The sequence below is a fragment of the Lineus longissimus genome, chromosome 4 (genome assembly GCF_910592395.1).
Source record: "Lineus longissimus chromosome 4, tnLinLong1.2, whole genome shotgun sequence".
Classification (NCBI taxonomy): domain Eukaryota; kingdom Metazoa; phylum Nemertea; class Pilidiophora; order Heteronemertea; family Lineidae; genus Lineus; species Lineus longissimus.
In genome coordinates this window covers 24,001,989-24,019,292 of record NC_088311.1, presented here as the reverse complement: position 1 = coordinate 24,019,292, position 17,304 = coordinate 24,001,989, and the positions used below count along the sequence as shown (strand labels likewise).

Genomic DNA, 17,304 nt, shown 5'->3' with positions numbered 1-17,304 from the left:
CAAATGCTTTTATCTAACACTCCATGTACATTTACACTAGACCTTTCTGTACAAAATTGAAGTGAACGCATTTGCTAGACTTTATTCATATTAGCCAATATCTCGATCGCCCGAGAATAATTTCCTGGAATATCTCGATCGATGGACTTGTTATCTCGATCGATCGAGATATTTCAGGAAATTATTTTGTTCATGTTAAAAAATGAATCATGCGATGTCCTTTCCCAGCCACCGTACGTACTTCCAGGGCGCATCTATACTGTGTTTTGTACGTTACCTGCTATTCAAAAGCAAATTTTCATTTCTTGAGTGCTCGAACATACTCTGTTGATTTCTTGCGTTTATTTTAAGGTATAGAAAATCTTGTGCTTTTAATACCCGGCGACAGAGATGGTACCCTAGCTGCTTCTGGCTTTCAGCTGGTTATTGCGACACTTATGCCTTTTACCATAATCATCACTTCTAACATCGTAATCATCATAACAGTGAGAGATGCCTCAAAGACCCGCGCTGCGCTCAGTCACACTAAAGGCCCGTCAAGCCAGACGAGGGATCATGCGACACACTTGGCCAGGATGACTATATCAGTTAGTGCCGCATTCCTTATTACATCAGTGCCGTACAGAGCTTTCACCCTCAGCCTCCAGTTTCCTGCAGTCGTTGCACTATTTGAGAACTTCACTGTAACATGTAGCTTCATGCTGTACAATCTTATCATGGCGAGTCTGTGGACTCTTTATCTCCTGAATTACGCTCTGAACTTTTACACGTATCTTCTGGGCGGAGGGCGGAAATATAGAAAGGACTTGAAGGAATTGATCGCCAGTATCAATTGTAAATTTGATTGATGCCGAACTTGAGGTATTTGTTGTCGAACAAAACACCGCGATGCTGGAGCTAGGTTTTTTGCGGCCGATGTTTGGTGAGACAGTTACTCGTAACCGATAATGATCTGCCGCCAAACGCCTTATCCTGAATTAAGTTGCATTGTGACTAAAAGTATCACTCCTCCATGACAGGATGCTGGTCCATCGCAAGTAAATTTCTCAAGAAAGCCTGATACCCATTTATACTTATGTGTGAAGAGAAAGCCGTTTCGCCTTGCTCAAGTACACTGAGTCGGAGATGAAGACAGAGAGTCGAGCTCACGTGATTATGAGTACGGCGCTGTAACCTCTGAGCAATTGACCTCCCTCAGTCATCAACTCGATCAAACTATTGGACTGATTATGACGACGAAAAGATGATTTGATAAAAGTTTTTAGATACAAAACATACACTACATTGTGTAGAATAAGTTTGACCTCTCTGTGACGAGGACATTTAGGGAAAACATCTGTCGGACCAAAGGGTGTCATTGAGGTTCAACTGTATGTAAACCTTCCAAGAGGAGAAGTGACCAACACTCCGTCACTTCTTTGCACTCAGAGATAATCAGCTTTACGCTTGCTCGTTCTTGCCCACCGATCTGACCCAAAGGTGAAGTAAAAAGTATAAAAGCTTCCTAGAATGTACATACAATGTAGTTTTGACCCCATTTCTTCAAACAATTAATGATAAGTCGGACAATGTCAATGAGATGGCAAATACATCGGATTGTATTTTATAATAATATCAATATTAATATTATCGATGATATTGACATGATGTCTAATCAAGGAATGGTTATTTATGTGAGACCATCCCTTGTTTGTCAACTACTTTCCCCTGATAATATACTACATTGTATTGGCATAAGCACAGGTTTTTTTCTTCATACCTATCTCTGCTTTCTGGTTGCGATTTTGTCTTCAGAAGACCGATTTGTGACAAATTGAATGACATTGCATTCATTGCACTTAAACACTCCGGAATCGTTTCACCTGCACCACAGCAATGTCGAAAGCAAGCACTGTGCACAGCTAGGCCTGTTGTTGGAAGTAACAAGAAGTGGTTGCATGCGGCAGTTTCACTGCCAGTTTCAAATGTTATTTTGTGGAATATTCGAAAGACCCTTTAGTGCACGATTAGCACGATTTATACCTGAAGGGATGTGTGCGGCCACAAACTCATTTTGACACTATATATTACCCCTCAAACACTAAAGTAGAAGAACATCGCTGTGGTAAAAGCAATGCTGTACCTTTAAACACTCCGATAACCTAAGTGTTGATTAGCTATATCGTGATAACCTAAGTGTTGATTAGCGATACTAGCTCTTCTACACGTTTGCCTCCAAGGTAAAAATCTCATGAGAATATTTGATCAGAAGCTTATCCGATTCTTAGCTAGGATTTTGTCAGATTCTTGTAAGATTCGTAGCAAGAATATAACGGGGATAATACGTGAAACTGAATAAAGATCTTAGCTAGGAATGTGAAATAACAATCATATCGGAATTTTCGACCTGGAAAATAGTGCTCCGTCATGAAAGGAGGTACACAAAATCTAAAATAGTAAATGGATTTCTGTTCTGAAATCTCATACTCTACTCTACAATCTGTATAAAGGCACAGCCATGTTATACCACCTATTGGAAGGATTAGGATATACGAAATGCACAAACGATATTCAGCTCGGAATTCCAAGGAAAATAAATCTGCGATGATGTCCTTTCCAAGCCACCTTAAAGCTCTCAGTTAAGAACTTCCAGCACCCCAACGCACAGAAATGTTCCACTACAAAGGTGACAAAAATCGTTTCGACTGTAATGATGTCGTAAACAATGAAGTGATAGTTAAGAGCCGATATATATGTTTAGTTTAGGAACCAGATGGGCATTTCAAGCCAAATCCTAACCATGGAGTGAGGCAAGACCACTGTGGTAAGAGATAGGACTACGACACGACATCTATTCTGTCCACATGGTCTCTGTGACATCATAACCGATCACTCTGCAAGTAAGTATTATTGCTAAAATTTCATTTCTTAATTTCTTTCCACTCATAAATATGAGTAAGGTATGGATGGATAGCCCGCTGTCATGATGTTTTTAGGTAAATTTGCCGAAAAGCTGCTTCCCGAAATTGGTGGCTTGCATTGGAACTAACTTTTCCCCCTTGTCCGTCATTAAAGGCATTCAAGTGTGTTGGTCAACCATGACTATCTCCTTTGTCCCTCCACCATAAGGCCTAGTTTCCCCTTATGACATCACTATTTCGGCGCCCTATTTCTGGAAAGGTGTGTAGGTCTCGAATATTCAGTGATTGTGGAAAAGATCCATATGATATGTGTCCGGTGAAGACCTTGTACCAATTCTATTATTCTGTCTTTGGCAGTACATATATGTATACTCATTTTTTGTGGCCCACCCAATATTGGGCCTAGTGATGCAAAAAATAATCTGACCTTAGCAATTTACAATTTGGAAAGGTGTTTATCATAATTCTTGACAAATAACTAACTGACTATTTCAATAAAAAACGTATTTGTGGATTTGAAATCCATTAAAATTATGTTGGAAAGAATAGCTTAAATGTTCAAACTCATTTTTCTCAAAACCATGATTTTAGAGTTAACACTTGGCGTTGACCCCACGATATTTGGTGCAAACTGCAAAGTTATAGATTTATAACTTTGTCCGAAGCATGATAAACAAAAAACAATTAAATTAAAAAATAATAAACGTGTTCAGGTAATCCAACAAAAATCGAACTAACGAAACCATATAGATAAACAATATTCAAGATGCGATTATCCCAGGTGTTGATATTTTAATTGTGAGCTAATAGGGTGGCCTCGATTTCCCGCATTTCTAAAGCCGATCCACCTTGTGGCAGACACCTAAGTATACAATTAACCAACCTTTTGATTACTTATATAGCGTCAAATTTCCATGAAATACGCTTATTATGACGCATCGTTACAGTTGAGACAATCTGTGGAGGTGATTTAGGAACTTCAAGCAGACTCTTTTCACTTTATTTGGATCAAATCAGACAGCTTTTCTTTGCTAGTTTCTAAAAGAAGCACTTACATTTCATTAAGGAATTATTCTCTGATACAAATTGATCAATTTAGATTCCGTATAACTGTCCAAGAAGAGTATCCTTGATTATGGGTCGTCCCCTGATTACTCGGGGAAGGACAACAACTTCAATGACCTTGCACCAAAATCTACAGCTGCTGATGAATCACTGCTGTTGCTATTATGTTCAGGTTAATCAATTCAAACTGTCAGTTGATTGGACCCCGGCCATGAACTGTATTTTCCAGCTGATGGATAAGCAGCAACTACCAATAGACCAGTCATTAGCAGGAGCCGCTGTGGTACTGGTGGCTCGGACTCTCAGTTAGCAGTTGTGATGTCCGTGGTTCGAACCCTACAGTCGACATGAGATTCTAGGCAATCTAACTTGCTGCCAGTGACATGGCCACTTGGCAACAATTCAGCAGCTTATTTAATCGTTTCCATTGTTTAAAGGTCCTTGCTTGAAGCACCTCGTCATCACAGAATCTTCAGAATCGTCTGCGATACTAAGGAGCAGCTACTAAGCGCTCACTAACTTTCGAAATCTAACAGGAAGCAACTAAATGCCTCGGAAGAGATTCGAACCCGCAACCGTTCGGTCAGGCACTCTGACCACTAGGCAACCGTGCTGCCTTTTTTCATCCCAAATTCTACAGTCGTCATATTTGACCTGCTGATAACGTAAAATGACATGCCTTTTGGGTTATCTTGCAGAATTTGATGAATGTATCTTCAGGACCATTACTTTATTTATTCACCATAAAACTGTTGACATTTTGTATCATTATGCCGTGTGCACATATGTCCTGTCCCAGAACTGGGACCTATAACGGTTTCTAACACTTGGGATTTCTAACTTGAATATCACGTTTTGAATCCTACTGACTTCGCATATAGGCCATGTGTCTGTCTGGTAGAATTGTGCAGAGCTTATCATCCCGCGCCAATTTAAAACACAACAACGGAAACTGTACTTGTGATCTGTATCAACTCGATGTTTTAGCAAAGGCTTTTACTGAAAAAAAACCAGGAAGATAGGACTTGGCATAAGGAGTAAATGGATGACAGTGAGTATGTGTCCTCCCTAACATCCATGAATTACACGACTTATGTAGGAATTAATCACTTAGAGCTCAAGTCAGAGCACTGTGAATTGGCCTATGCATCTTTTTTATTTAGTGCAAAAAACACGATGCAATGCATCCTCCGATGACATTCTGTGCACTAGCGCGTTCGAGGATTACATTTTTCTCAGTTATTGAAATTAGTTTTGACTCGACAAACGATCTATTCCGCAAACACACACCACCATGGGACATGTAGGAGTGTTATTTTTATTTTTAGCCATGAAAGAACGTCGTCGCACGCACAAATATTACCCACTCTTCCTCGCCACTCACCCCATGCTGACCAGTTTTGTCTTGTGCTTGCTATGTCCCAAAGCTGTCATCACAGTGGAAGAATCTAAAAAAAACCGCTCAACCACGTCAGCTCCAGGTAGGTCTAAGCAAGACGGTGGGTAAATGTATCGGGTCGCAAGGGAATGACGATATAAAAGAAACATACAAAAGACTAGTTCATTTTGAGGGGCGTAAGGCCAAGGATTCCTTTTCCCAGTATACCCCTCAAACACCATGAGACAATCCTCCACCACTGTGTACATGTGAAGGTCGCCATTTGGCGAAGTTGTCAACTTTTTACCAATTGCAACCAAATGTACAAAGTCAGACAGTCGCTACAGTTTCTTCATATTTCATTGTGATTTGAATGCAAAATAATGTCGCTCGTGCATGTGCATCTGAAGATCAAAACACACAATCTTATCGTTTCGAAGGCGCCTTGTTGGCTTTCGTACTTAACGGTATTTTCTACCAAGGCCATGCCAGTGTAGAAGTAGAAAATGTCCCCCTGGAAAGTGCCCCCCCCCCCCCATTCTATTCTGACGGATTATGGCATGGCTCGTGTTCGTGACCGTCAACGGCTTTGAGATTAAAGAACATCGGGAAAAAAAGAGTTCAAAGAACATTGTAAAGTTTCATGTATACATGCAGCTGCATGGATCGTAGGAACTTTAGCTTTAATGATGTTTTTTTTCAGAACTGCAGCGAGTTGAATACCCGGATTGTGTGCTACCGAATTGGGACACAGCTTTTTGTAGATGGTGTGAGGGTAATGAGACGGGTGTAGAGTGGGAGGTCAAATACAGAATAGGCAAAAAAGGGTAAGGGTTGAACTAGTAAAAGCACAGAGGACCTCAAATTCACTTGGTATCTCCTTTTCTAAAATAAGCCCTAAACATGCTATAGTTGAACAATGTGTGATTTTGCATTGTCACCAAGCCTCATTTGCAAAGACTGTATAACAGTATTGATTTACATTCTTTTAACAACAAGCTGAATAACGTTAGATAAAACCAATAAACGGCGTTATATCTGATGTTAGTTGGAAATTCAAAAATCGGGCTTCGTAAGGACACTTTCGGGACCCGTTAAATGCTACATGCAAAATCTGGGGTCGCTCAGCCATTCGGTATGGGAGATATGAGCGCACAAACAAACAAACAAACAAACAAACACACAAACTTTTCTCGAATTTAGTAAGGATATCTCGAAGTATGTGTCCTAAAAATGACTCTTTATTGATTTCTGGTAGCATCCTCTCATTCCAGTAAATGGGTGTCCTGTCGAAACAGAACCAACTGTACCTGCACATTGCCAACACATATTTCCATTAGACACATGGTGACCTTCAACATATCGGCTTCAAACACGTCCGAGATATTCGAAGTAAATTGTACCGATCAAAGTTTAAGTAAGTACTAGTATTTCCATCATTCACATCAGTCCCTGTCCAGCTCAAAAATCCTGAAGACTCTTACGTGAATGCACAAGATTCTTAGAAAATATCCTCACGAAGAATCTTACAAGAATCTTGTGAAGGTAGCACATGTAAACATGAATAAGATCCAAAATTCAAATAAGATCTTAACCAAGAATCTGATCGTTTTACTTTCGACCTGCTTGCTTAATTAAGTGTTGCCTGCCTTGTTTTCAGTTGTGCCTAACCCGGTAGATAAGCTCAAAGTGATTCGCACTGATAGTCGGTCCATGAAAGTCATCTTCAAAGAACCCGATAGTTTAGCACTTGTATCCCTTACCTTTCATATCACCATGGAATCCAAGTTTGACAAGAAAATAAAGGTACGAAGCAAGGTTTGTTTTCAATTGTATATGATATCTACAATCTATCACAGGTCAAAGATCCTTGTAAAGTCCTCGTACGATTCTCAGTTAAAATCTTGCAAGAATCGTGTGATGAATGGAAATTTTGTGCATTTGAATTTGAATTAGATCTTATCATAAAAATCTTAAATGAGTCCTTTCAAAATTGGAAAAAAATGGTCAGAAAGTGGGAAACGTTATCCTGCAATCAACTGTCCACAAGATTTTCAAAATCTTCGACCTGGAATAAACGCTGGCTCGATCCTCTGAGGAACCACTCTACCATGCAAAGATTCATGATATCCGTCCCGATTTTTGTCTGATATGCCGCTTCTCATCATAGAAATACCTGCCAATTAAGTGTCGCACCATGGGTGATCATCATTTTCTTCACTCCCGTTGTGCTATGGATGCCTCCAAGTTGAAATCGAAATAGAAATCCTAAATGGTGCCCTTCCTCTCTATTAATTTGTTCCACTACTTCTTTTCAGATTCTTGGAGCTACACATAGTAAAACCGGTCGTCATTCTGTTGTATTTAATGATCTTATACCTTATACAAACTATTCGACTAGTGTGAAAATGCGACCAGCAGTGGGAACATATTGGAGTAAAATCGTTACTGAATATAAAAAAACTCTTCCTGATGGTAAGTATGCGAAGAATTATCAATGTGGTACACGTTTATTCACTGTGATCTTTCTTTTAAATATATCAAAAATTCATTCAAGTATTAAAGCAATACTTAACAGGTGCATAGGCAGTTACATCAGGCAGTACCAAGGTGGGACAAACTCTCCATTGTGCCATGCCTTGGTACTTCCTGATGTAACTGATGCACCTGAGTATTGCTTACTTTCATGAATTGGTGAGAGATCTGAAAACCGTCACCCCATTCTTCAATAAAGCTTAGAGTTTAGGCTGGTTACTTTAAGTAGTTTTGGTAATTTCAAAATTTCAGATGTAGTGTTAAAAGCTACTCTTCTTAAAAAGGACAATATGTTTATACGTGTTGTATCGCTCTGTTATTAAACATTCGCATACATCTAACTCCTTGCCTTTACCAGCCCCAGCTCGCAACCCAGAGACACGGCCCAGTTCATTTCAATACCATCGCTGTCCTGGCGATTGCCGCACACTAACTCTTTATTACAAAGTAAGATTTTTCTTCTCTTCTCTTCTCTTAGTTTTCCTTTTCTCTTTATTGTCTTATCCTTCTCTTTCCCTTCCTATTTCTTTTATGAAACGGCAGCATGAATGTACCAATATACAGCGAGATAGTAGAGATTCCGTGTCTATCGGCGACTTCGTGAGAACTACTCTTGCCTATTTGTCGCCTGGCTGTGTTCGTGTTTTAATCACAACCATATGACCTTGAAAAAGAACATCGGCATTGTTGTCGGCTCGCATGAGAGGTTGCTGCTGTTTCATTTGTTATTAACGTTTGAAGCTGTAGTGTAAAGTCGGATTTAGCGGGATTTTGAATGTTTGAGGGGGTGAATGAGTGAGAATCGGCCGCATACAGTTGTTGACTTTTAACTGAAATGTGCAAAAATAATCAGTTGCTAAATCAAATGGTTTGTCGTTCTAGGATATACCCGAAAGATACACCCAGGGTAACATCACGGGCATGCGCGCAACATTCAGGGATGACAATACAAATCAAACGTACATTAGAGTTTGTTCATTCAACGAAGATAGGAAATGTGAGCTGGATAATGCACCGTTGACGAGCGATTTCTCTGTTGAGATCACTGGATCAACGGCCATTGGGTTCGGACCACGCGTTCCAACAAGTGTGATGAGCATTCCTGAGTATCATGCAGGTAGGATTTTTAAAATTAAGCATGTATGCATCGATGCATCGTTAGTGGCCCTGGACGAGTTGGGTTTTTAACGTTATCACCACATTTTGCTTGGATATCACACTGATAGTCCTCGTTTACGGCAAACTAAATATCACTTGTGGTCGTATGAAGTGAAAATGGTTCATCCCTTTGCAGAAAAAAACGCTGAGAATATCAAGTATATGATTTGTTTTATTTAGCTTTTGAATAGCGCTTGCATTAGATTTATATTTGGTTCTACTCACCAATAGCGTTTGTCACGTTAACCCAAGCTGTAGGCATGCAAGTTCCTGTTTCTACCGTAGGGTCCAATGTCCCAGAACATCTCGCTGGCGAGATTCAGAATGAAACAGACAAGAAAGCTGTGACGCTATTCGAATGGAGTTATGATGGGGAGACACCAGATGCCTTTGTACTTTACTATAGACGCATGCTACAAGATGTCGCTCAGGTAAGGTTATGCAAAATTTCGATACGATTCTCATCAGATTTATAGCTTAATAAGATCTTATTTCAGTGTCTTGTACATGTACATGTACATGTACAATATTTACAATATTAACAAGATTACTGTAAGATTCTTAATCATAAGACGTTAAACAAAGAATCTTTCAAGAATCGGGATTTTTTCGCTCGGTAAGTCTTTCTCCATACGGCAAACACTCGGGTTTATGTCGATGCGCAGTTATTTGGAAAAAGCATCAGTAAATTACATAACGATTTTAAGGCGGGTCAACCAAAGACCCCGGAGGAACCTAATGATATTCTAAATACCACGTGGCATAACTCCAATGACCATATATTTTCAGGGTGGTTTGAGTTGGTTTGTTCTCGACGGAACCCAAAACAGAGCAGAGGTGGTCATTGAGCACGGCAGGTCGGGTTTGAAGAACTACCAGTTTGCAGTTGCCGCGGAGAAAAGAGGGCAGAGTGCTGGCATGTCCAAACAATTTCTTAAATGTCTCTATAAAATGGACGGGGGTAAGTAAGAAAGTTTTAAATAAAGTACGATTAATATCCAGGTCAAACATCAAGAAAAGACTCTTAGAAGACTCTTAGTGAAGACTCTTCAGTTTCGTGTACATGTACATGTACATTAGTAACGATATACGTTGTATTCTTGTAAGAATCGTACAAGAATCTTGTAAAGAATGTACATGTTCATGTATAAGAAACCTTATAAGATCTTCACTTAAAATCTCAAAAGAACCATATCTGGATTTAACTAAGAAGGGCTTATCTTTTATGTGATGTTCCTTCTATTGAAAAACGATGTCCCCAGATTCATTTTCTCGACCAAAGAAAAAATTACAATCGAACTCTCTTCTTCTGATTTTCAGAGAAACCTATCATTCAAGCACTACTCTTCAAATCAACCCACCAAGACCAGAACAGCCTGAAGGTGGTCCTCCCGCCACAGCAATGTAAACCTAGGCACAGACAGATTGTGAATATAATTGTAACTGTCCAGGAGGTGACGACTGAGGGGAAGATCAAACAAGGAGGTAGGCCTAATCAAGATATTATTCTGACGGATGGGGACAAAGTATAACTAATGACACTTCTTCTCATCTTATAAGAATCATACATGGATATTCTTGTAACGTCGTGTTTTCAATACATTTTACTGCCAAAAATGAATCGTATTTCAGAGACAAAAGGCCCATTCACATGTGAAATTTCAGGCATTGAAATATGGTAAAATGCCCAACGTCTTCTTTCGTAGGTTTTAACAAAATTGAGAAGATCCCTGCCCCACGTGTACCGCAGAAGTATACCGTGCCAGCGCTTAAGGACAGTACCTTTTACAACATCAGCCTTACGGCTGTGTGCCGAGATGGTTCTGATTGCCAGCATTTAACAGGAGTCACACTGGAAACGAAACCTCCATTGTCATATGTGTTTCCCGCCTGGGTTTATGGAGTTATTATTCTCATTTTGGCACTGGTATTGCTGGCGACAATTGGAATGTATTGGTAGGTACATGTATTTTGTAGATCTTAATTGATACACATCATAATGGGGCAGCGGTAGCGCAGTGGTAGAGAGTCGGCCTCATGATCAGGAGGTCGTGGATTCGACACCCGGCCGAGTCACTGCTTAGTTCCCCTACTGGTCGAGTTCAAGTGAGCACCTTCTGGTTGTTCCTTGAAACCCCGGATTGATTTCTGTGGAGACCGGGGTAATAATATATCCCAAAGCGCTTTCAGCGAGAACTATATAGTGTCACAGAATTGCGCTATATAAAAGACTCATTATTTATTATTATTATAATATGGCAAGTTTTCATTTCTTTTAAATAATTAAATGATCAAAACCTGAGTTTTCCTTTCTTTTTCTTTTTTCTTGAAAATACCTTTGAGTTATTTACTTAGACATTTCGATATACATGTAAGGAGATGACATTTCGGTCGTCGTTGCAGGTTCTATAGGAGAACGACATCCAAGAAGAAACGGCTACAAATTCAGAGAACGCCAGCCGTCATACAGGCAAGTACTTTGTACATGTATATGTATAAGCTGCAACCTACCCTGAAACTCGGGATTTGTTGTAAATTACTGCCATAAGATTTCTGAAGTGTTGATTTAGATAAAAAGTTCCACTGGACACAATGGTAGAAAAAAAACTTGCACTGCAATAATTTAACAAACATCCAACTAAGTTTCATTATTACGGATTTTATCTAACGAATACTGCCATTTAGTTTTATTATTTTTTGTAATTATCAAACAAACCTTGTTACTAGGCAGTGCCTTGGCCAATCAGTAACTACGTAAATAACCTCGATCAGCATTCATCTCTCACCAATTTTCTATTTTCTCCCAACAGAAACGGCAGATGCCACCAAAATTTATGGCAACGTGTAGTGATGATTATTTAAGCTTCTAACACAATTTTAATTTAGGAGTATTACTTTTTTTTAAATTCATGTATTTCAGGCTTTGGAAGGAAATGATGGTACCACTGATGAATATTATGCGATCATGATCGATAACACGCAACGTCCTGAACGTTCAGAATCAGAGAGTAGCTCCGGACATTGTGACCATAGCAGTAGGGAACTAACTCAACTGATACCGACCGTGGTAAGGACGAATTCTAGAGCAGCCTCATAAAGGCTATAAAACTGGTGAAAATCCCGCTTAGCTTCATACGAGATTCTGGTTTATAAGCCAGAATCTAATAAACGTCTTGTAATTCTATTGGATATTGTATAGACAACATCGTTGTCAAGGTTGGTGTACCACGGATCCAAACCCTGTGGTGAATCCTGGGTTTCCTCGATAATTCTTAGATTCTTATACTTCTGTGTTTCGGATGACTCTATTCGTGAACACTACACTGGTATAGTGTATCAAGCTGAACACTTTTCTGGGAGTGTTTTGACCTTAACCAACTATTCAAGGTATCGCTTATATTTCTCGACGGGTCACGTTTTTTTTAATTATTTGTCCGCTTGTATTTATATAAGCAAAATAAATGTAGATAGCAGTTAGGTATGTACACTCGTTCAAAAATATCCAGGTCAGTGAGAACTACAGTGGATCCCCGGTAACACGACCACTCATGGGACCGAGGTTGAATGGTCGCGTAACCGGGATGGTCGCGTTAGTGAAGTTGAAAATCCGGGGACAGATAATGATGTTTCTTCAATTTGAGCCCCAAAAAAATGGAAAAAATATTTGGACTTAGACATTTTTTCATCTGTAGCATGACAAATTTGCCGCAATCGATCTCTTAACAGAAATCATGCCAGCATTCGTCTTTTCAGTTCTCATCATTCCACAATTTAGAATGCTCCAATGTGTTCGTTGATAAACGCTGCCTGACTTGATGTAAATCATACCCAGCATGCCTAACACTGACAGGGCTGAATAATGAAGGGAAAAAAGGGACCGATAGTAAATGCCTGTACAAAAGTTTTCAAATGGATTCTCATGATAGCCACTGTCCGTGGTGTTATAATAATCAAGAGAGCTTCGCGCCAAGGTGGGTTAATTGGAGATGCTGTCCCGACCGATAACGGCAATTAGGTCCTTTGGTCGGTATAGAGGGGTGAATTTGACTTTGGGACCGCCCAATCCAGTGGTCGTGGTCTGGGTACCGGGATGGTCGTGTTACCTGGGGCCTTGTAATGGTAATTAGGGAGGAAACCATTCGGGACCGGCGATTCTTGGTCGTCATAGCGGGGTGGTCGCGTTACCGGGGTGGTCGCCGACCGGGGTTCGACTGTATTCGAAAATACTGATAGGACACTGAATTCTAAACTATAGAATCTTACAAGAATTTGGTAGAGATAAGAGTTTTACAAGAATATTGTAAAGATCATAGATGTACATGTACATAAAACTGAGTAGAATCTTATAAGAATCTGATCTGGAGTTTTGGGTAGGATAACAGGAAAGAGGGATCTGCATTATTTCTGAGATACTTACCTGTAGATTAAACTCACGGAACGTTTTCCTTTTTCAATTTAAGAGCGGAGGGTCTTGTTATACCAACATGGGGGACGGCACGAGCCTGCTTAGTGCGTCAGCTTCTGATGGAACCTTTGGCAGGTCCCCAGGACTTTTAAATCCGACCTCCCACCAGCCCAGCCTACAGCCCGTCCCAGAAGCTGATGAGAATATCATAAACTATCCAAATGGAGACGTGTTTATGGAGATTGTCGATGAGCGCGAGCGGGGCCGTTTCGTTGCAAATAACCAACTACCATGGCAGAGCTCTCGGACTGCACCTGCTCATGTTCTACCCGTGCTTAACTTGGAGGCACCATATGACCCAGATGTCATACTCAAAGGAACGTCCGCTAGAAAAAGAGATGATTCACCTTCGAGTGACCTAGGGAGCGCTTCTAGTGAAGATTCGGTTGATGATTATGTTAAACTTGCCTCACTTCAGCGCTGTTTTGATCCGGGTCCAAGTGACACCGAATCAGAGGGGCATCCTGCACCAAACATATTGAATGACGTTGATGACGCCGGTCACTCGAAACTACATTAATCACCTGCAGAATCAGCATATGATCAAGAAAGGAAGTGTGTCTCGTCATCAAAGTTTGAGTTCCAGGACTGTAATTCTAGAACCTTGTCTCTGTCACCGGAAGATTCGGAATCAGTGACCTTCCCATTGTTAAACGTTTTTCCTGATGAATACGATAGTGATGTTGACTCAAGCATGTCAAGTACGACGTGGTCGGGCTCTGTACCTCATTCGGACGCGGAATTTCCCCAAACTATACTTCTGGGAATGCGAATTAGTGGTGGATATATGCAGAGACCTGAACAGTGTCAGGATCCAGTTTCGCATCCACAAAACACGTTTATAAAAAAACTCCGCAAACTTTCCAAAGCTTGAGCAGTTTTAGAAATAATTCTCATAATGCTCTCGGGATCCAAATGTACTGATCATCAAATAAGCAGATCTCTAATCGCTATGTTGTGAAATGTACAGAACCTTTGCCATTGATCTCGACTCCGCATTCATCAGACCCAAATAATTCACAGAGGCTGACGAAAAAACGATTCTCATTCATGCGCAAAATTACCTTAATTTCACCCTTCGCAATAATGAACCAAACTCTACAGGTATTCAGGATGTTATGAAAATCCGAGTGGACAGATAAACATTGGTCATCCTCATTATTGATTGTGTTGTCCAATGTGGCTTTAGAGTTTCCATTGGAACATCATTCATCTTGATTAAAACATACCCCTTAATTGATGATGTCGTTTTGGCTTTTAGGTAGGCCTCAGTATTATCAGAGGTATAGTCTGCATAGTTTTTCTCATACAACCTGCATACTCATGACTGGTGTGGTATCGCACCGCTTTTTATGTGTCACGTAGAGCTGATACAAAACATGCAATAGCATCAAACTGATGTAAATATCAGCTATTTCTAAAAACACATCACGTCCTGATATATCCTGGGATTAAAATAGTTGTGTTATTCGGATTTACATAGGCGTTACTTGTTAGCTAATCAACATCTGCAGTTGTCATGACTGCACATATTCAAATGAATACGAGATGAGGATTGTCGAAAAAAGTTTAGAAGCCAGCTATGACAGAGAGAATTTGTGATTAATGAGACATTCAGGTTGACTGTACCATCACACCCTAACTACCATTGACCAATCGCGAATGGTTATTCCGTCGAGGCTTGGCACCTCATGATGAGGAAAGTGTGACCACTTCCCAACAGTGTTTGTGAACGTTTCACATAACTGTCACATACAGGAGTAGTTCCAGAACAGAACGCTTACCGATGGAGATAAAAGAGTCATACCAAACATTCTGGGAAGCCCGTGTAGTGTTGGCATTGTTTTCTTGATGTTAGTGCGGATATCAAAATGAATGCCTCATGCGTTGCATTGTAGCACTTGCTTTCAATAACAAGGAAGCTGTAGAAAGAGATCTTGCCAAATATCGTAAAAGCTTTCTTGTAAAAGGAATTTCCGCAGTGCTCGGATTAGTGCCAGGGACCCAAATCTCAAATCCATTGGACGAGGACAGTTGTTGTTCGTATTTTAAAGTTTATACAGAGAGATATAGTTGAAAAGGTAATAACAAAGTAAAATCGCCAATAACAAGAATAAAATATTAACCTTTTGAATGTCAGTTACAATTTTGTTCCTTTCGTCATCGAAACTAGCGATAAGAAGCAAACAGCCTGGAATTATGGATAACGAGGCTGGCGAGCATAATTTTAGTTCCCGAGCAGATATTGTGTTCGATGCAGAATATCCCGGGACCCTAGCACACATCATTATCATCTTACGGAACTACGCATGGCTAGTAGCAGTCGTATTCGGAATACCAGGAAATATCCTATCCATTTTGATTGCGACCAGGCAACGTAACAGGGATCTTTCCCCCAGTGTTTATATAATTGCAATGGCGGTCGTTGATACTGCACAACTTGTGCAGATTACCTGGTTCAAGTCATTCTTTTTCTCTCAACTTGGAAGAAGGATCCTAAGACCAAGGGACGCTATTTACAAGTAGGTTTTGTCATTGCATCTAGTACTAGTTTTGGCGGTGTTGTCTTGGCAGCATCTCTCCACACTCCGTATTCTTATCCTCTTCAATCCGAATTCACGAGAAATGAAGAGTGTCGATGCGAAAGCCACGAAATCCGTTTTATTTGGCGTTACCTATCAGGAAGTCCCTTGTTCCCGATTTTCTGATTTTAAGCAATCACATCATCGCAAAATGTCATTGTACCATCCCGAAACTATGCTGATGCAATGATTTCATATGTTGAAACGATATCATCTCTGTTCCGCACAACATTTGTTACAGGTGTCGCCAATAAGTTAATAGTTAATGGCTTTCGCCCCTGAATAAGCACTCCTTCATTTTCAGAACCTTTGTGTGGCATTGTTTTTCTGGTTTCTTCCATTATCCAGATTTGTTGTTTATTTGATGGCGACTTTCGGAATGCAGTCAGGATTCTTCCAATCTGCCATGTCCGTTGACCGCCTGATAGCAGTGCGGTTCCCGATGGCAGCCTCGCGTCTCTGCACAAGGACACGGGCAAGGAAAACTGTCATCGTAATGACCCTGGCGTTAAGTATTGTCAACCTAAACATGCTGTTTACCATTCAGTATGTATCGGATCCAGAGACAGGTACAAAGAGTTTTATCGTTAAGTGTTTTCAGGTGTGAATCCAGCTTGTCCATGAAATAGAGGGGGCCCGAACTTCCCATCTACAATTTCAATAAGATTCTGAAACGATTCTTGGTTAAAATCTTCAGCAGTTTCTTACATAAAAACTTATACACTCTTATACAAGATGCTTGTAAGATGAGAATATCTTACAATAATCCATGTAGCACAACAAGATGGACGAAGCGGAATACGATCATAACTGAGAATATTATACGAATTGTATCGGTAGGTTTCGACGTGGGTGATTCTCCCCCAACGACTCCTGGCAAGCAATGGCATCTCAGAGCATCTATAAATATTAATCTCCTTATTGACTGAATTGTTCAAAACAAGTTAGGTCACCAACTTGGCGTCATTTTTTATGAAATTCTCATGAAATTAACGCAATGATTATGACCAATGTCTGCTAGTAAGTACGACCGGCTGTTACCTTAATGCTTTTGTTGGTAGCATTGGCTCTCAATTCCATTTCAGGCGCTGAATTCCTGAAGTCGGCCATTCCAGGAAACAACCAAGTCATAGAACTCTTGGTCTCGGGGCTTCGATTCGTGCTCGGTACCCTGCTTCCCTTTGCTATTATATTCGTTAGTAACATCTTTATTGTAATAGG

General features: G+C 40.3%; 1 protein-coding gene across 3 annotated transcripts; it reads left to right on the top strand.

The window, feature by feature from the left end:
• Nucleotides 1-2,053: 2,053 nt before the first annotated feature.
• LOC135486984 (uncharacterized) lies at nt 2,054-15,635 on the top strand. Of its 3 annotated transcripts, none has more exons than XM_064770214.1 (16): nt 2,054-2,879; nt 4,403-5,016; nt 5,294-5,446; nt 6,047-6,170; nt 6,618-6,760; nt 7,004-7,149; nt 7,662-7,818; nt 8,237-8,325; nt 8,761-8,995; nt 9,322-9,467; nt 9,826-9,997; nt 10,357-10,521; nt 10,743-10,992; nt 11,440-11,506; nt 11,957-12,103; nt 13,497-15,635. In XM_064770214.1, the coding sequence occupies exons 2-16, from the start codon at nt 5,007-5,009 to the stop codon at nt 14,019-14,021; spliced, it is 2,529 nt and encodes an 842-aa protein (XP_064626284.1). In that variant the 5' UTR covers nt 2,054-2,879; nt 4,403-5,006; the 3' UTR covers nt 14,022-15,635. The 3 variants fall into 3 exon arrangements, with proteins under 3 accessions (XP_064626284.1, XP_064626285.1, XP_064626286.1); XM_064770215.1 differs by having other exon boundaries at nt 4,403-5,020; XM_064770216.1 differs by lacking the exon at nt 4,403-5,016.
• Nucleotides 15,636-17,304: the final 1,669 nt, after the last annotated feature.

Coding starts and splice junctions, on each gene's coding strand:
- LOC135486984 (XM_064770214.1), top strand. Junction 6,171..6,617: donor TACAGAATAGGCAAAAAAGG/GTAAGGGTTGAA, acceptor CTCTCATTCCAG/TAAATGGGTGTCCTGTCGAA. Junction 10,522..10,742: donor GGGGAAGATCAAACAAGGAG/GTAGGCCTAATC, acceptor CTTCTTTCGTAG/GTTTTAACAAAATTGAGAAG.